The following is a 14,409-nucleotide window of genomic DNA, read 5'->3' on the forward strand; positions in this document are numbered from 1 at the left end:
GCTTCACTTGATCTGGGTTTTGCACCAGGTAAAGAAGGTAGCAAAAACTCCTAGGCAGGTTATAGCTGTGTGTACTACAAAATAGAAATAAATATTGATTATGATGGGAAGCAACTTCTAGATGTAGTCGTGTAATTTATCAAATGGCCTGTGTTTGCCATCTAGTGGTATAAAGCCACATTTTTGTTGTGATTCATGAGAGCAGACAAGACAGCTGAAATCTGACTCAGGAGCAGATCTCTCCCACGCAGAAATACAACTGCTTTCAGGCAGATAGTGGTGACTACTGTATAACTGTCCTTTTAGGGACTAGGGACAGAAATTTTGCAGCGTTTGACTCTATTAGATAATTAATTAGCTGGCAAAGGTTATCTAATAGTTGATCTGTCGCTCCCTTTTAGTATTCTGGTCATTGCTGCAGTCTTTCAATTTTACAGGTGAAGATTCTAGAAATAGTCAGGCATCCAAATTGTCACTGCTTTCTGTGGGAATTCAGGCAATTGAATACACTAGAAATATGAGATTATGTTGTAGCGCTTGTAAACCACACCTATAAAATGCTCAGCCAAGGGCTGCCCAGATTTCTAGAGGCATCAGCTATGCTTTACAGCAACCCTATATGAAGACATACGATTATTCTCCAACCAGGAGACTGAACTACAAAGAAATCAGAAGCTCATAAAATAAGTTGTACAGGGAATATGTGCCATTCTGGCAACAGAACATACATACCTAAACAAGCTTTGAGACTAGTTTTCTCTCATAAAACATTTCAAGGATGGGTGAATAAAGAATTAAGTAAAAGGATTAACTTTATTTCTGTTATGTCATATAGTAAATACAAGACAACAGGGATGCATTAATAGAAATAGACTTTATCAGAAGAAATTATATGCAGCATGATAGCTAACCATACATGTTATTTACCTGGATTTCTTCCTATATAGTGAAGAAAATTATAATTATGTATTGATTTTTTTTATCGGTATCCAGTAATTTTAAAATAATTCCCACATCCCAACTAAATAGCAAATGTTTTCATGCTCTACTATAAAAATATAGCTAGCAATTAAGAGTTGGAGTTTTCACAGTACCTCTATGATTCAGAAGCATCACTCAGTTTAGCAGTTCCTTGGATTTTCCCTCCTAACTCATACAGATTTTTCTTTTTAAATCCCTTTCACAAGCCACAATGAATGAAAACAAGGAAACACAAATTATATAGAAGACAAATCCCAGATGATGAAAATAAAGATTAATGAGATGAAATTAAGTTTACTATGCAGTGTTAATCATATTAACACTAATATGATTCTGAAAAGCACACCTATACAATAACACCACATACGTAACAAAATATGCGGAAGAAAAATTGTTAAAAATTACAAGCTATTAGCTATGGTCCCTTCTTTAAAAAGAAAAAAAATATTATTGAGTCTTCTATTTATTGAGCAGCTGTTGCTACGTTCAGTCATTCATCCATCCGCTCATTCAACTATTATTTATTTAATTCATTATTCAAGCAATTGTTCACTGAGGGACCGTATATGATCTATGTTTTACAATTGACCTCAAAGAGCGAGGCAGCTGAATGCATCCGATAGAAAATAGAAAAAGGCATTGCAAGGTTCACAACAATTATCCAAGGTTCAAAGCCAAAAACTATTTCTTCTAGTCCATTGTCATATTCCGGGCGGCACCCGAAAGCCGGTGGTATCCACAGCTGCAAGGAAAGAATGCAAGGCCAATATTAATCACCAGTGATATGAGTCACTAGCCCTTAATAACTGTGACCCCACTGAACTGCAAATTGGTTTCAGAAATCCCTAAGAAAACCCTCCCTATTGCTACTGGAGCACACTGGTGGAAGAGGGTTTCAGCCTCTGCTGCTGCTACAGTTTTTCCATTGTGACTAAAACAAGCCCAGGCTCCCAGATTCCATATTTAAATAAATTTTGGTCCCCAAAGGCATATTAATTTATTCTTCCAGAAAAAGTGAAATGTACTTGCTATGAACCATAGGACCATGCAATTTCAATACACTTATCAGGCTTGAAAGGTTGGGAAGCTTTTGGGAATTAAGTTGTGAATTATGTTCAAAACATCTTACCGAAAGATTGCAGAGGAATAAAAATGCAGCAATGTTCTTCAGAATTCTCCTCTTGTTGTTAGTAACTGAGTTTCTACTGTACAATGAGAAATCAGAGGCTGAATGCATGACCAAACTATTTTCCTGACTTGTTTCTTCTTTGGCACCACCATCACCACCACCATCATTTTGCCTCCCATAGACAGTGCCCTTGAACAGGCAGGGCACCTCCCCGCTGTCATGAGCAGCTCTGCCATTGTAAATCTCTTTGTACGAGGGGCTAAGTGATAAAGTGCTCCCCCGAGATACAGTCACTATTCGAAGAGTTTTAATGTTGTCGTTCACCTTTTCCTGTTCACGATGTATGGACTCAATGATAAAGAGGTTCTGAATGTATTTCTCAATAATAACCAGGGCAGAGTAGGGCAGGTTATACCATGTGTATTTTGGATGGGCCTGGGCACAGATGATGGCAAGGATCGAGCCCCAGGAGAGGAGCCAGGACCCTGCAGCCGTGCCCACCAGCAGCTCTGCATCAAGTTTTCGAGCAGGATTTTTTGAATTATCCAACGATCTATCTTCAAGTCTGTAGATGAGAAGGGCAACAATTCCAGCTGTACACATGAGAGCCAACACAAAGATAGCATGCAAGTAAAACATAGTAAGTGCTAACTCGCTTTTGATTTTTGAACGTCCAATCTGAATTAAATACACAACAACTATGGCTATCGTGCTAGTTAACACGATCAGTCCAAAAATCATTCCAACAGTTATGCCGTGGAATTTGAATGGAGTTTTGTGTTGCTGGTGATGCTCGACTTTGCGGCCAATGTTCTTCCACAGCACATAGAGCATGGTGGATGCTAGGATGTGGTACTCTATATTAAAGGGATATAGGTAGTAAATTCCTTGAGAGAATATCGAGCAGAGAGTTGTTGTGCAGTTGCATTGAGGTGCGTGATCATCTAAAACTAAAGGAGAGGGAGAGATTGGTTATGTACATTATAAGGTCTTCCCATTTAAACTGAATAAGTAAAACATAAATTAAACAATAAAACATAAAAGGTAAAATTTCAGTCAAACAACAAACCATGCCACACTGTTAGCCACCTAAGAAAAGGTCTCATCATTGAAGTCATTGACCCAACAAAGCTTTTGCAGTTGCATTGAACTATGATCTCTTATTTCACTGCTCAGGGGCTGAGCAACAATCGCACCATGGATGAATGCTGCACCAAAGTACACCAAACTTTAGCAAGGTCTTGTTAAAAATATTTTTTTCTAACACAAAAATCCATATCACAAGAGCTTTTAGTCCTCAGCCCTTCATCTTTGAAAGCTTTTGTAGAAGCCCAGGGATCTGCAGATCAGATCAAGAACAAGGTTAACAAGGAAAGGGCTGCGTTCCACCCTCATTTTTATCAGTTATTTACACTAATAACACACTAATGTAGTTTCTGATATCAAAATCACTTTATTAAAAAGCTGATATGTCTAGGAAAGACATGAAGTAACCCCCAGAGACTTTCACTCAATGTCCAAGTATAGTTTTAAGGTTAAGAAAAAAAACTTTAAATCATTCCTCTCCTTTGAAGAAAAACCTATGAAATCATTGTCTTTCTGCAGAGAAGTTACCTGCATTGTAAAACCCTAAGGCATCACAATGAATAATTGCTTGTATTTGTAAAATAAGCAGATCTAAAGTACATTTATAACTTAAGAAAATAATTTCGCAAAAATTTTCAGTGGCAGAAAAAAAAGATACTTCTTTTCACAATGTGTTTATTAACAGATACATAAATATAGATACTGAAAAGCACATTTTTAGGCACTGATCTTAGATTTGTGCCTGGAAATTTTTATTTTCTGTGATTTTAGACTAGAAAAGGAGAGGAGAAAGTTGGTATCATTTCGTCTCAAGCACACAGTTAGGGAATTAAAAAAATTGCTTTTGCACTGAATTGTATGTTTATGCCAAACTTGTCTTGTGGATCACTACTTCACTCTCCCTTGTTTCATACACTGTTTCTGAGTGTTCATAATTGTGTAACAATTTTGGCAGCAGAATAATAATGAACAATCTAATGAAACTGCTTCTATTTAACAAGTAGGAATATCAAAAAGAGTCATAACTTGTGATGTGCCTGCTCTATACTACTGCTCCATGATTACAAAATCTTTGAACTATCAGCCCATGTACCTGATTATTAAAGGAAACTATATAGTTTCCATAGATAGATATAAAGGTTAACAATTGCCAATAGATGTAAAATTGTGGGCGGTTATACTGAAAATATTATTTTTCAGATTTTTAAATTAATTTTTCACTTACCTATGAACTTTGGCCTGAATTATTAAAAATGCCTAACATTTTTCAACTTACACAGACTATAAGTAGGTAAAAAATAAATTAGCTCAGGATTTTGCTTTGTAGAGGCAGAAAGAGGCAGCCAGAGCAAGATCTTTGTCTTGTAAAGCAGCACTAATGAATTACCCCATCCCTCCCAGCCATCCCACCAAATCCCATAGGACCACGTGCCACGTGTGATCAGTCTCCTGGGAAGGATTTGCAGGATTATCCATGCTTGGTTTTCTATGAATAACTTAGGAAATAATAAACTCTGGTTTTAAAACTGCTGCTTTCAATTCCTATGGTTTACTAATAAAGGGGTTCCTCAGTGATGTTATTCCTCAAAATAAATGTTTTTTTAAAAAATCTGTTTGGAAAATGGAAAAAAAACAGCTTGGATCACATGTATGATAATAATAATGAGCATATAACATTTTAGTTGTGAATTGATCACATACCAGCTTGCTACCATTTGCCTGGGAATGACTATGCTGACATAGTCATCAATGACCCAGCCCCATCCTGAAGTGACAGCATTTTGTATGGGAGTGTGTTAGAGCAGGAATTCCAAACTGTACCAACCCTTTCACTTACCTATTGTTATGTTCCCAAAACCAAGCGTGATTAGCCTTTCCTTATGTTCATTCAGTTGATGTTTTGACTCTGTTAGCACTCCATTTGTCCACAGGAGTAAATTTGTGAACACAGAATGGATAACCCCAAACCTACAAAATAAGGAAGTTACTGAAGGAATCTGCACAGATGGATTAAGTTCCTGTAGCTATGCTAGGTGGCACCAGTTAGCTGTCAATGCAGGGAAAATTAAAAAACAAATCTCTCTAAAGATGATCTTCAGTGGAGCACAATGAATGTCAGGCTTCCAAAACTTTATATAGATGGTTTAAGGTACTGTGTGAGCTGTTATTATTTGTTACGCTCTCTTATGCGATGGTTGGTGTTCTTTGGGCTGGACCAGCTTCTTGTTAATGAAAGTGATTGAATAGATTGAACAGGGTTAATTGTTTTTTTGCAAGCTGAATTTCACAGCCTTCTGCAGTGTTCCTTCATACTTTCTGTGGCTGGCCTTTCTTCAGAGTTACCACTGCCTTCTCTAACTTCTAGTCTGTGCATTTCTGTGTCCTGCAGAGAGCTGAAGCCAACAGAGGGCTTTATCCCATTCAGCCTACTGGTACCATGAGTGTAGATCTCCACATGTTTTTGAGACTCCTGGTTTCTGACAAGCTAGGTGATTTTCTCCTGCACCTGAGGCTGTTGATGTTCCTTCCAAGGAACAAGACGCAGTTCTTTATTACTGAACTGTTCTCACTGACAGACTTGCAGTTAGGGATTTTTAAAATTCTACTTAGAAAGCTGATTTCACCAGCTGACATTGCAAGCCTTCTGTGATCTCTCTCCTCATTGGCATGAGGCTTGAACACTTACCCAAGAGCAAAACAAAAGAACCTTCTCAAAAAATGTTTCTAGGTGAATCTCTTTTACTTCCTGTAGAAACCTGACAGTTCACTGATAATTTGAGATGAGTATTTTAGAAGTTACCATGTTTGTTCATTTACTTTCTACAAAAAGACAATATACATTAATCCAGCTTCTCACAAAACCAAAAATATATTGGAACTGGCTCTGCTGCCTCAGAGACTAGTCTTCAGTTCTATAATAAATGTATGTATTCAGCTGTTCAGTGGGCACATAAGTTACACTGAAAGAGCCAAGTTCTGGTGTCAGAAAAGTGCACAACCCTTCCTGATTTGGATATATGGGGTACCACTGGGGAGGTTTTGTTTCACAGTGAATTTGCATATCTCGTTCCAAAAGGGGCTTTCCACAAAAATCAATCTAAAATACCTCAGATATATTGCATTGACTGCAGTTTGCTGATGCAGATTCCTTTCCAGTAGCTACATACGGAAAACATAATATAGTGCATGGTCCTAAGAAACATATGTAGCACTTCCTTCCTTGAAAAAAAAGCAAGTGACACCGTGGTATCATACCTTGCCTATTTCCCTCTCTCATGAGAAAAACACACTTATTCTCTGATTGTTGTATACTACAAATACAAGCACTGTTTAAATAAGAAAAAATAATTCAGACTAACAATTATTTTCTCACATGGGTAAATGGAGTTAGTTTTTATTTATATTAACACAGCTAAGAGGAGACTCCAACTCTGTGTAACAGTTTTCAATGTCCCACACACAGTAGAACTGTAAGCATTAAAGCACGGTGCAGACCCACACCTAGTAGAATTCCGGATGAGGATCAGATCCACTTTACCTTTCAAGTGTTTTGAAAGACTGGATAATATCCTTTGCATGACACCAAAGAAAGTACACCTAAATGAAAGGAATACAGAGAAAATTCATTATACTAATGAACATGTGTGATGCTTAAAAAAAAGAAAGTGTATCTGTAGATGGAAACGCTGATCATTATATCCTCTGATGATTTAAATTCAGGTAGCTCCACCTCCACACATGTGAAATAATTCATGATATCCTCTGCAGTTCACCCAGAACCTCTCTGGCATGAAGAACCTAAGGTTTTCTTATATGCAGAGTCAGTGGCTCAACAGCAGAAAGACTCAGTGTGACTCACCAAAACATATCTTGCATCTGGAGAGGCTTTTATTCCAATGACAAAGGAAATACGGGTACCAGCTGTGGACAGCAGTACTATTGCCGCAGGGCAAGGTGATGCTAAGCTTGAATAATTTATTAAATATGTAAAATTCTATGAAGGGTCAGCGATAAGTGAAAGGGTGCCAGACTTGATTAATAAAACAAACACCAGACACCCAGGAAGCAAGAGAAAAGGTCATATTATCAGTCTGAGAGACAACCACATTAGGAACACATGCAGTTGTACTCAGGCATGGTGTAGAAAGCTCAAGGTGGAGAATAAAAGAGAGAGATAACAGTATTGAGTTAGCAACTAAAGGGGGAAGAAGTATTAAAAGTAGGAATCTCTGTTTGTGGGAGGTTAATGAAAAACTCAGGATACAGATCGTTGCTGATACAAAACTGGTTCCATGTGCTGATAAGCTCAAGGAGAATGATACCGATGTTCCTCAGGGATGTTAGAGTGAAACTAGGAGTCCTGTTTACTCAGAATAGCTCCTAGGAAACTGAACTTGACAGCAGGTGAACTATCAGGAGAGGAATAGTCCAAAAGGTTTCTCTTAGAAACCTGCCTGGTTTAGCATTCCAGAAAAGGTTTGAAAAGTGCCAAGAGCTTTGGGTTCTTCTTCAGGAATTAGAGTAACTGCAAGTCCATTTTACCACAGGGCCCACTGACGTAGGCACCCTACACTACAGCTGGTGTTGCCTGAGACATTCAGTATCTGTTTTGTGAAACAGTTAGGAAAATGTAGTCCTTTGAGGGCCACCTGCACCAACCAGCAATAACACATTTGTTAATTCCTCTAACGGAGCATTTATAAAGAAGAGGCGTGGCCACTGTAAAACCCCAGGTGTAGAGGCTACAAGATTTGATGGAGGTTTCAACTGAAATAAAACAAATTGAAATTAGCACCTTAGTCTCATCTAACACCATGTTCAATTTCCTGCTCTGGGACAGATGCAATAAAATCTAACAGCAGATGTGAAAGCCTTCTTCAAAATTTAAAAACATAAGTTTTGAAGATCTGTTCAGACATTCTAGTCAAGAAAGTTAAAGAGATTTCTGCCTGTAAAAGAGTGTAATGCACAGCCTGGCTTGGAAAGGCAGGTACATGTTAGTTCACTGCTTGCATAGGTGCAGTATGTATATATTTATTCATTTAATAGCATGTATCAGAATGCCTCATTAGAGTAAAATACAACAGAATCTGACACACATTCTGTAGAATAAAAATGCCCTGTTTTTTAGATGAAACATAATTAGAGATGTCCTCTGCTGTAATTTCATCCTGTGTCTCAAAGACATGAGATTTGTCTTAGCTATATGATAAATTACTTTTTCATTGGTTATTCAGACTAACATTCAGGATTTCATTATTTTAAGCTAAGTAGACAAATTCAACAACATAGGGTGATGTAAAATTTAAATTAGAATTCTTGTTCCCTTTGTTCAGCATTGTTATACACCGTTTCTTCCACACTCCAGTTCATGGTAGCTGGAAACCTTGTCAGCTCAGGGTCACTGGATGCAGTGAAGAATGCTGCATGCAGATAAGCAGGGGAAAAAAGGCTTTATTTCTTTGGTTTGTTTTTCAGAGGTAAAGCAAAGAAGCTGCAAGACATGGAGAGCAGATATTACAAAAATGCGAAATTAACGTTACTTCAACTAAATCTAAATTTCACCCTCAGAGAAAAAGATGGATGAGGCCAGAGTTACTGCTTAAATTTCAATACTTTTTTTTTTGTCACAGAGAGCAGAAAAATGTAGGTTGCTCAAATGCTTTTTTACATGCAACAATAACTGCTAGGAAAATCTTTCTTTTCTTTCTGAATGACTTAATAATCTTGGAAAACGCATTAAATGACTTGGCTATAACTAAATATCCTAGTTACAGATAGTTAGCTTCTTTCCTACAAATCTGCAGACAGGGGCTCAGAGGAATTCATGTAATAAAAAATCAGCTATGAAATATCACCATATAATATAGACCCAAATCCTTAAAATAAGCAAGCAGCTGGATTATTTTGCCACAGTCATTGACTATGTTTGTTACTGTGCACCATCCACTGACAAGCACAACCAAATGCTTCTAGAAGGAAAATCCATGTTCATTTGGTATAGGAAAGATGTGCAAGTATTTTATAACAAGCTAAATACATGGGAAGAGTTTGGTCCCTTTGAAGTATCAGATCTCCACCCTTAACCACAATAGGACATCAGGATAGACATAATTGAACTGGTGTGGCAAGTCCTACATACAGAGATAAATGAATTGTCTTTAGCTAAGCTGCTCATTTCAGCCTGGAAATTATGAAAGTTACATGTATAACCTGAATTAAACAAACATGCAATTTCAACTATAGGAGAGCATTTTCTGATTATTTCTTTTTTGAACCCATGTGAGCTTTACAGCTGAGCAATTTCAGGTGGCAAAGCCTAAATTTACACACAGAAAGGATATACACACACAAAATTTAGCCCTCAAAGGTATGGTGTGATATGTATAGAAATTAAATCAGTGTAAAATTCACTGATAAGAAGATAAAAGATATTTTTGGTAAGAAATACAGATAGAATTGCCCTAGCGACTTTTACCTGTAAAATGGTGTGCACAGCATGTGTAACAGGAAAAATGCCTTCAGTTGGTGATAAACAGTTTGAAAAATCAACATAATATCCAATTTTAAAAGAGTCCAGAATTAAAGTAATCACTGCAAATAATGTAATCCCACCTACAAATGAAAAAGATATTAGAAAATGTCAATGCACAGTTATAATGCCTAGAGATGATCTGTACCAATATGCCTAAAATCTGTTTAAGGAAATAAAAGCAGTTCAGTGTTCATTAAGATAAGTGACTCAATATAGTAAGTCCCTCTAATCTGTGAAAACCTCTGCCCAATATATTACGAAAGCACATCCCCATGCTTGCCTTGCATGGTCACTGTAGAGGAACCAGTCCAGCAACAGCCAGGACCTGGAGACCTGGCAGATGGCTCCCAGATCCTTCAGTGTTAGCCTCTCAGGTAACGGCAGCACTGAAGCAGCCATACAGTGCCTGAATTAATGCTCTATACAGCCACACAGCAAACTATAGAATGCCAGTGAGCTGAACAATCACGTTACAGTCTCCTGGCCCAAGAGCTCAGCAGTTGGAAGTAACACAATCACTTGGTATGCCTTCCCTGTGGCTCAGGAGGTTATGCTTTAACTCACAGACCAAAACTACAATGAGATGTATGGTTTGTTGTCTTAGAAAGGAATCAAAGATTTCATTTCTGTATCTATTATTTCCCCACCCCTAAAAACAAAACCAAAAAAAAAAAACCCAACCCAAACCGAATATGTTTCTCTGAATATGTATTTCAAATCCTAAATAGCTTTCAAAATACATTTCCCCTTGTGCTTGTTTGGTGGTTTGTTGTTTTTTTTTTTTTTCTTTCTTTCAGGAAAGTAAAAAGCTGTTACAAACTCCTTCTGGAAAGCTATATGGTAACACAAAGTATATTATTAATTATTAGGTTTGTACCCATATGACTTACACAACTAGAAATAAAATTACTGAACCAAACTCTGAAGTTTTCCGTTGCTTGGATTTTTTGTCTCTTTAGGATTTTATTCAAACAAGCTTCCACTGGATTTAATTTGGGCTTATTTCAATTAAGACTAGATACAAATCTATCCATGGACCCTAAATAGACCCTAAGATATAGATCAGCATTAGTTTCTTAATCTTGCTGTGTAATTCCTCACAGAGTATATAACATCACTAGTGTGATGAATATTTACCCGTTATAAGAGACCACAACCTCACTTCATTATAAACATGTTGCACTTGATGTGTTCAGGTTTAAATTCACAAAAATGAAATGCAAACACAGTTTAGATTAGTGATCCATCTCCTGCACACTACATGCATCTTGTCTTTACAAGGATGACCTGCACTGTAGTTGCACTTTGTATTGCTTCCATTTCACAAGGTCAGTGCTTCACTTGTATAGTATTAGCTTTACATCAGTGTCCAGCAGACCATTGAGGGGGGGAAAACCCAACAACAAAACCAAATCTCACCTACCCCCAAGTCTCTTTTAAACTGAGTATTTTGGTTTATGCCTTAGTACCTCATGTTTCCATGACATGCATCAGAGATTTGGTGGGCTTCAATCTGATCCCACCGAAATGAACAGTTTTGCTATTGTCCTCCAGGGCTTGGAAGAGTTTATGTAACTTATTTCTTATAATGATTGATTACTTAATTTATTCAAGTGATATCTAGATGTTTCTGGTAGTCACACAGGTAGCTACATTGTACACATATACGAAGTGTCCAAGGTGTACTCAGGGGGCTTCAAAAGAGAATGATTGTACTAATTTGCTTAGTCAAAAATCAAAGTACAGCTGTAATGACTGCATATATGGTATGCTAATGGTTATCTACTAATACTGATTTATACATCTATATCTCAGTAATTATAAACAAGGACAATGCTCTTAAAGGTCTATGCTTTAATAAGAAGCTGTGCTGCTGGAGAACGTGATAAAACGAAGACATTTGTGAAGCCAGGGGATTTTCATTTTGCATTCTCTGACTCACTTGGCTGAACTTCCAGATAATGACTAGAGAGGTTTTCCAAACAGGAGAGTGTACTCAGGGGAGTAACGTTTGGAATAAGTCAAGGAAAGGACTTCCTAAGCTTCCATGTGATTAATTGGGTCAGGCTAACTCTACCTTATTACAGACAAAGATCTCTCTCAAACTCCTTCTACATTCAGATTGTAAGAGTGGTTCTTGGTCTACAACACAAGTGGGAAGACATCTGTGCTCCAGGGTTCATGCAGCTGCAAAAATGCTCAAGGAAACATTTCTGTGAGCAATTCTTGTAAACTGTTTGTCCTTCTAGTATTGTTAACTGTGTGCAAGGACTCAGTTATAGGAGATTTTTGTTAAGGCATTCTTTTTTAACATTTGTCATATTAAAAAGGGTCTAAGTGGCCACTTACCAGCCCTTTTCATAAGATAATATTCTCTGTTTGAAGGGAATAATGAAAATACACTTATTTTATACTGCGTAATACAAGAACTCACAATGAGAGCAAGGAGATAGTCTTCAAAAGCAGCTGATAGAGCTAGTCAAAAATTGCAAAGAGCTTTCTGAGGAAAGACTTGATGAAAATTTGTCCCACTCACAACTCCTGTTTGGACTTTTGGTCATTCAGATAAAAGATTTCTATGACAAAACTACTGATGCAGAGGAGGGCAAGAGAGATCTTGGCAGAGGAGTTGCCACCTGAGTTTTTCCTTAGCTCAAGTGAGTCTTTTTTTACCAACAGAGAATAAAGGATTTATACAGGCTTGTTGTAACTATAAGAAACTCCTAAGAATAGTTAAGCATAAGTCTTGCCCGAAGGGCAATTTTGTTGAATTGCAGCCTAGACATCCAAGGGAAGCCGTGGAAGCCAGACCACTTGAGAAGCTAGTACAAAGAGCCATCCTGTGCTGGTAAAAGAAATGGATAAGGTAACCTAGCAGTCCATTGCAGTATCTTATTTCTAAGTTTCTGTAACTCCTTATATCCTGTAGGACAAATGAAATACTGTGAATGCTGTGCCAAAAGAAAAAGGGCAGGGGGTCCTGCTGTACTTACCCATGTTAAGCAGTATTCACTCCATACTTAGGAGGGGAAAGCTACCCTCTGAGTAACAATGCATAGCTTGGCCCAAAATAAGATAAAATTGATCCTTGCACTAATGAATTTCATGAGACTGTAAGCCACATATGCTAATAAATGAAAAATGCCTGAGAGCTGAATATTGTTTTGGAAAACAGGCAATAATCAAGGAGAACAATTGAAGAGCTGGTACATGAACTCCAGACACTTTGGGAAAGTGTCTACAGACCATAGCTGTGAAATGTCAGGCATTTAAAAAAGATTTTCCCAAAGCAATTCATACAGTGTAATTGTTAACAGCTGCAAAGAAAATAAAAAGACTCACAAGCACTGGGGCTAGAGGGCAAACTAAACTTCTAGAACACAACCTTACTCTTCAAAATTATCAAGTTTTAGATGTTCTTGGAGTTTTCATTTAGGTATTTCATTAGCTGTTGCTCTCATTGCTAGCAGGACAGAAATGTTTTATGGCAAAGGTGTCTTACAGCATTTTACTTACCATACTCACTTTCCAACCTATCATTTACTGGAAAAGAGGCGAGTAAAACTGGGCTTGTCTATTACTCTACAGAGTGCTGATATGAGTTGCATATTTTTCTTGGGACCCTAAAACACAGCATTCCTGTCGCTGTGAGACTGTCATGTGCTCCCCAACTACCTTCTCTCAATATACCTTTATAACCTTACTCTAGTATGCACCTTACTCTGCAAATAAGTGCCACTACATCCCACCACTACCTGTGCAAACTTGTATACATTTCCTACAATCTAAGGCTTGCTTTAAATTTCTTGCTTAGATGTTTCAATTACTAATCTACAGCCTTATCTGGCCACGGAATTTGTCCTCTTCTGTCTAATGCCAGATGTTTCTCAGGCATCACTCTACAAATATAAATGGGAATCTTTGATATATATTGGTATGGGGAGCACTTAAAAACCTTTCTGACACTAGCCTAAAGTAAGTTGCATTATGTTGTCTGGAAAAGGTAATAAGTCCTCCAAAGGAGTTGCATGAGACCAACAAAATTGCCTTTTCCATGAGCTACATTCTATTTTTCACGTGTTGCCAAACCCGCCTGGTAAGGGGACAAAAGGCGCTGGAGCTTTCAGCACTGTAAAGGGTAGGCTGGGAAGCGAGGATGCTCAGCAAACAGCTTTCCCATACAACCTCCTAGTATGTTCAGCTTGCGCATATATTTACTTTAGAGTGCACTGCATGTACGTTAAGGTGATGAATACCAGGATGCCCCCGGGTAGGGATGGAGAGGGCAACACAGTGGTAGCGGAGACGGGAGATGGGGCAGGTGGATGTCCCTGTGTGCCATCCGCCAGTACTCACACTTCAGCCAGCGGGCTCCGGCGTGTGTGTCCTTGTCGCGGATCAGCCTCCGCTGCGTGCAGCTCCTGCAGAGGTACCACAGCATCCACAGCACCTGGATGAGCATCAGCGTGATGAGGTAGGAGAGCAGGTGGCTCTTGCTGATGCCCACGGCGTGCACGGCCCAGGCGAAGGTGAGCAGCAGCCCGGCCAGGAACAGGTTGATGCCGTACTGGCTGCTGAGGATCTCGGCGTTTTTCTGCGGGTAGCTGCCCCCCGCGGAGAGGGAACCGGCGACTTTCTCCATCTCCCGCACCGCCGGCCAGGTGCTGCGAGCGGCCGG

General features: G+C 38.5%; 1 protein-coding gene across 1 annotated transcript; it reads right to left on the reverse strand.

Moving 5' to 3' along the window:
- Positions 1-1,563: 1,563 nt before the first annotated feature.
- Positions 1,564-14,373, reverse strand: OTOP1 (otopetrin 1; the record flags this gene model as incomplete). Its single annotated transcript, XM_008949565.1, has 6 exons — positions 14,088-14,373; positions 9,675-9,811; positions 6,735-6,793; positions 5,034-5,164; positions 2,111-3,060; positions 1,564-1,723 (listed from the first exon to the last, which is right to left on the reverse strand). Coding segments are annotated over exons 1-6 (1,723 nt in total), but the record flags the coding sequence as incomplete, so codon positions are not given.
- Positions 14,374-14,409: the final 36 nt, after the last annotated feature.

Source organism: Merops nubicus, unplaced genomic scaffold (assembly GCF_000691845.1).
Source record: "Merops nubicus isolate BGI_N331 unplaced genomic scaffold, ASM69184v1 Scaffold23051, whole genome shotgun sequence".
NCBI lineage: Eukaryota > Metazoa > Chordata > Aves > Coraciiformes > Meropidae > Merops > Merops nubicus.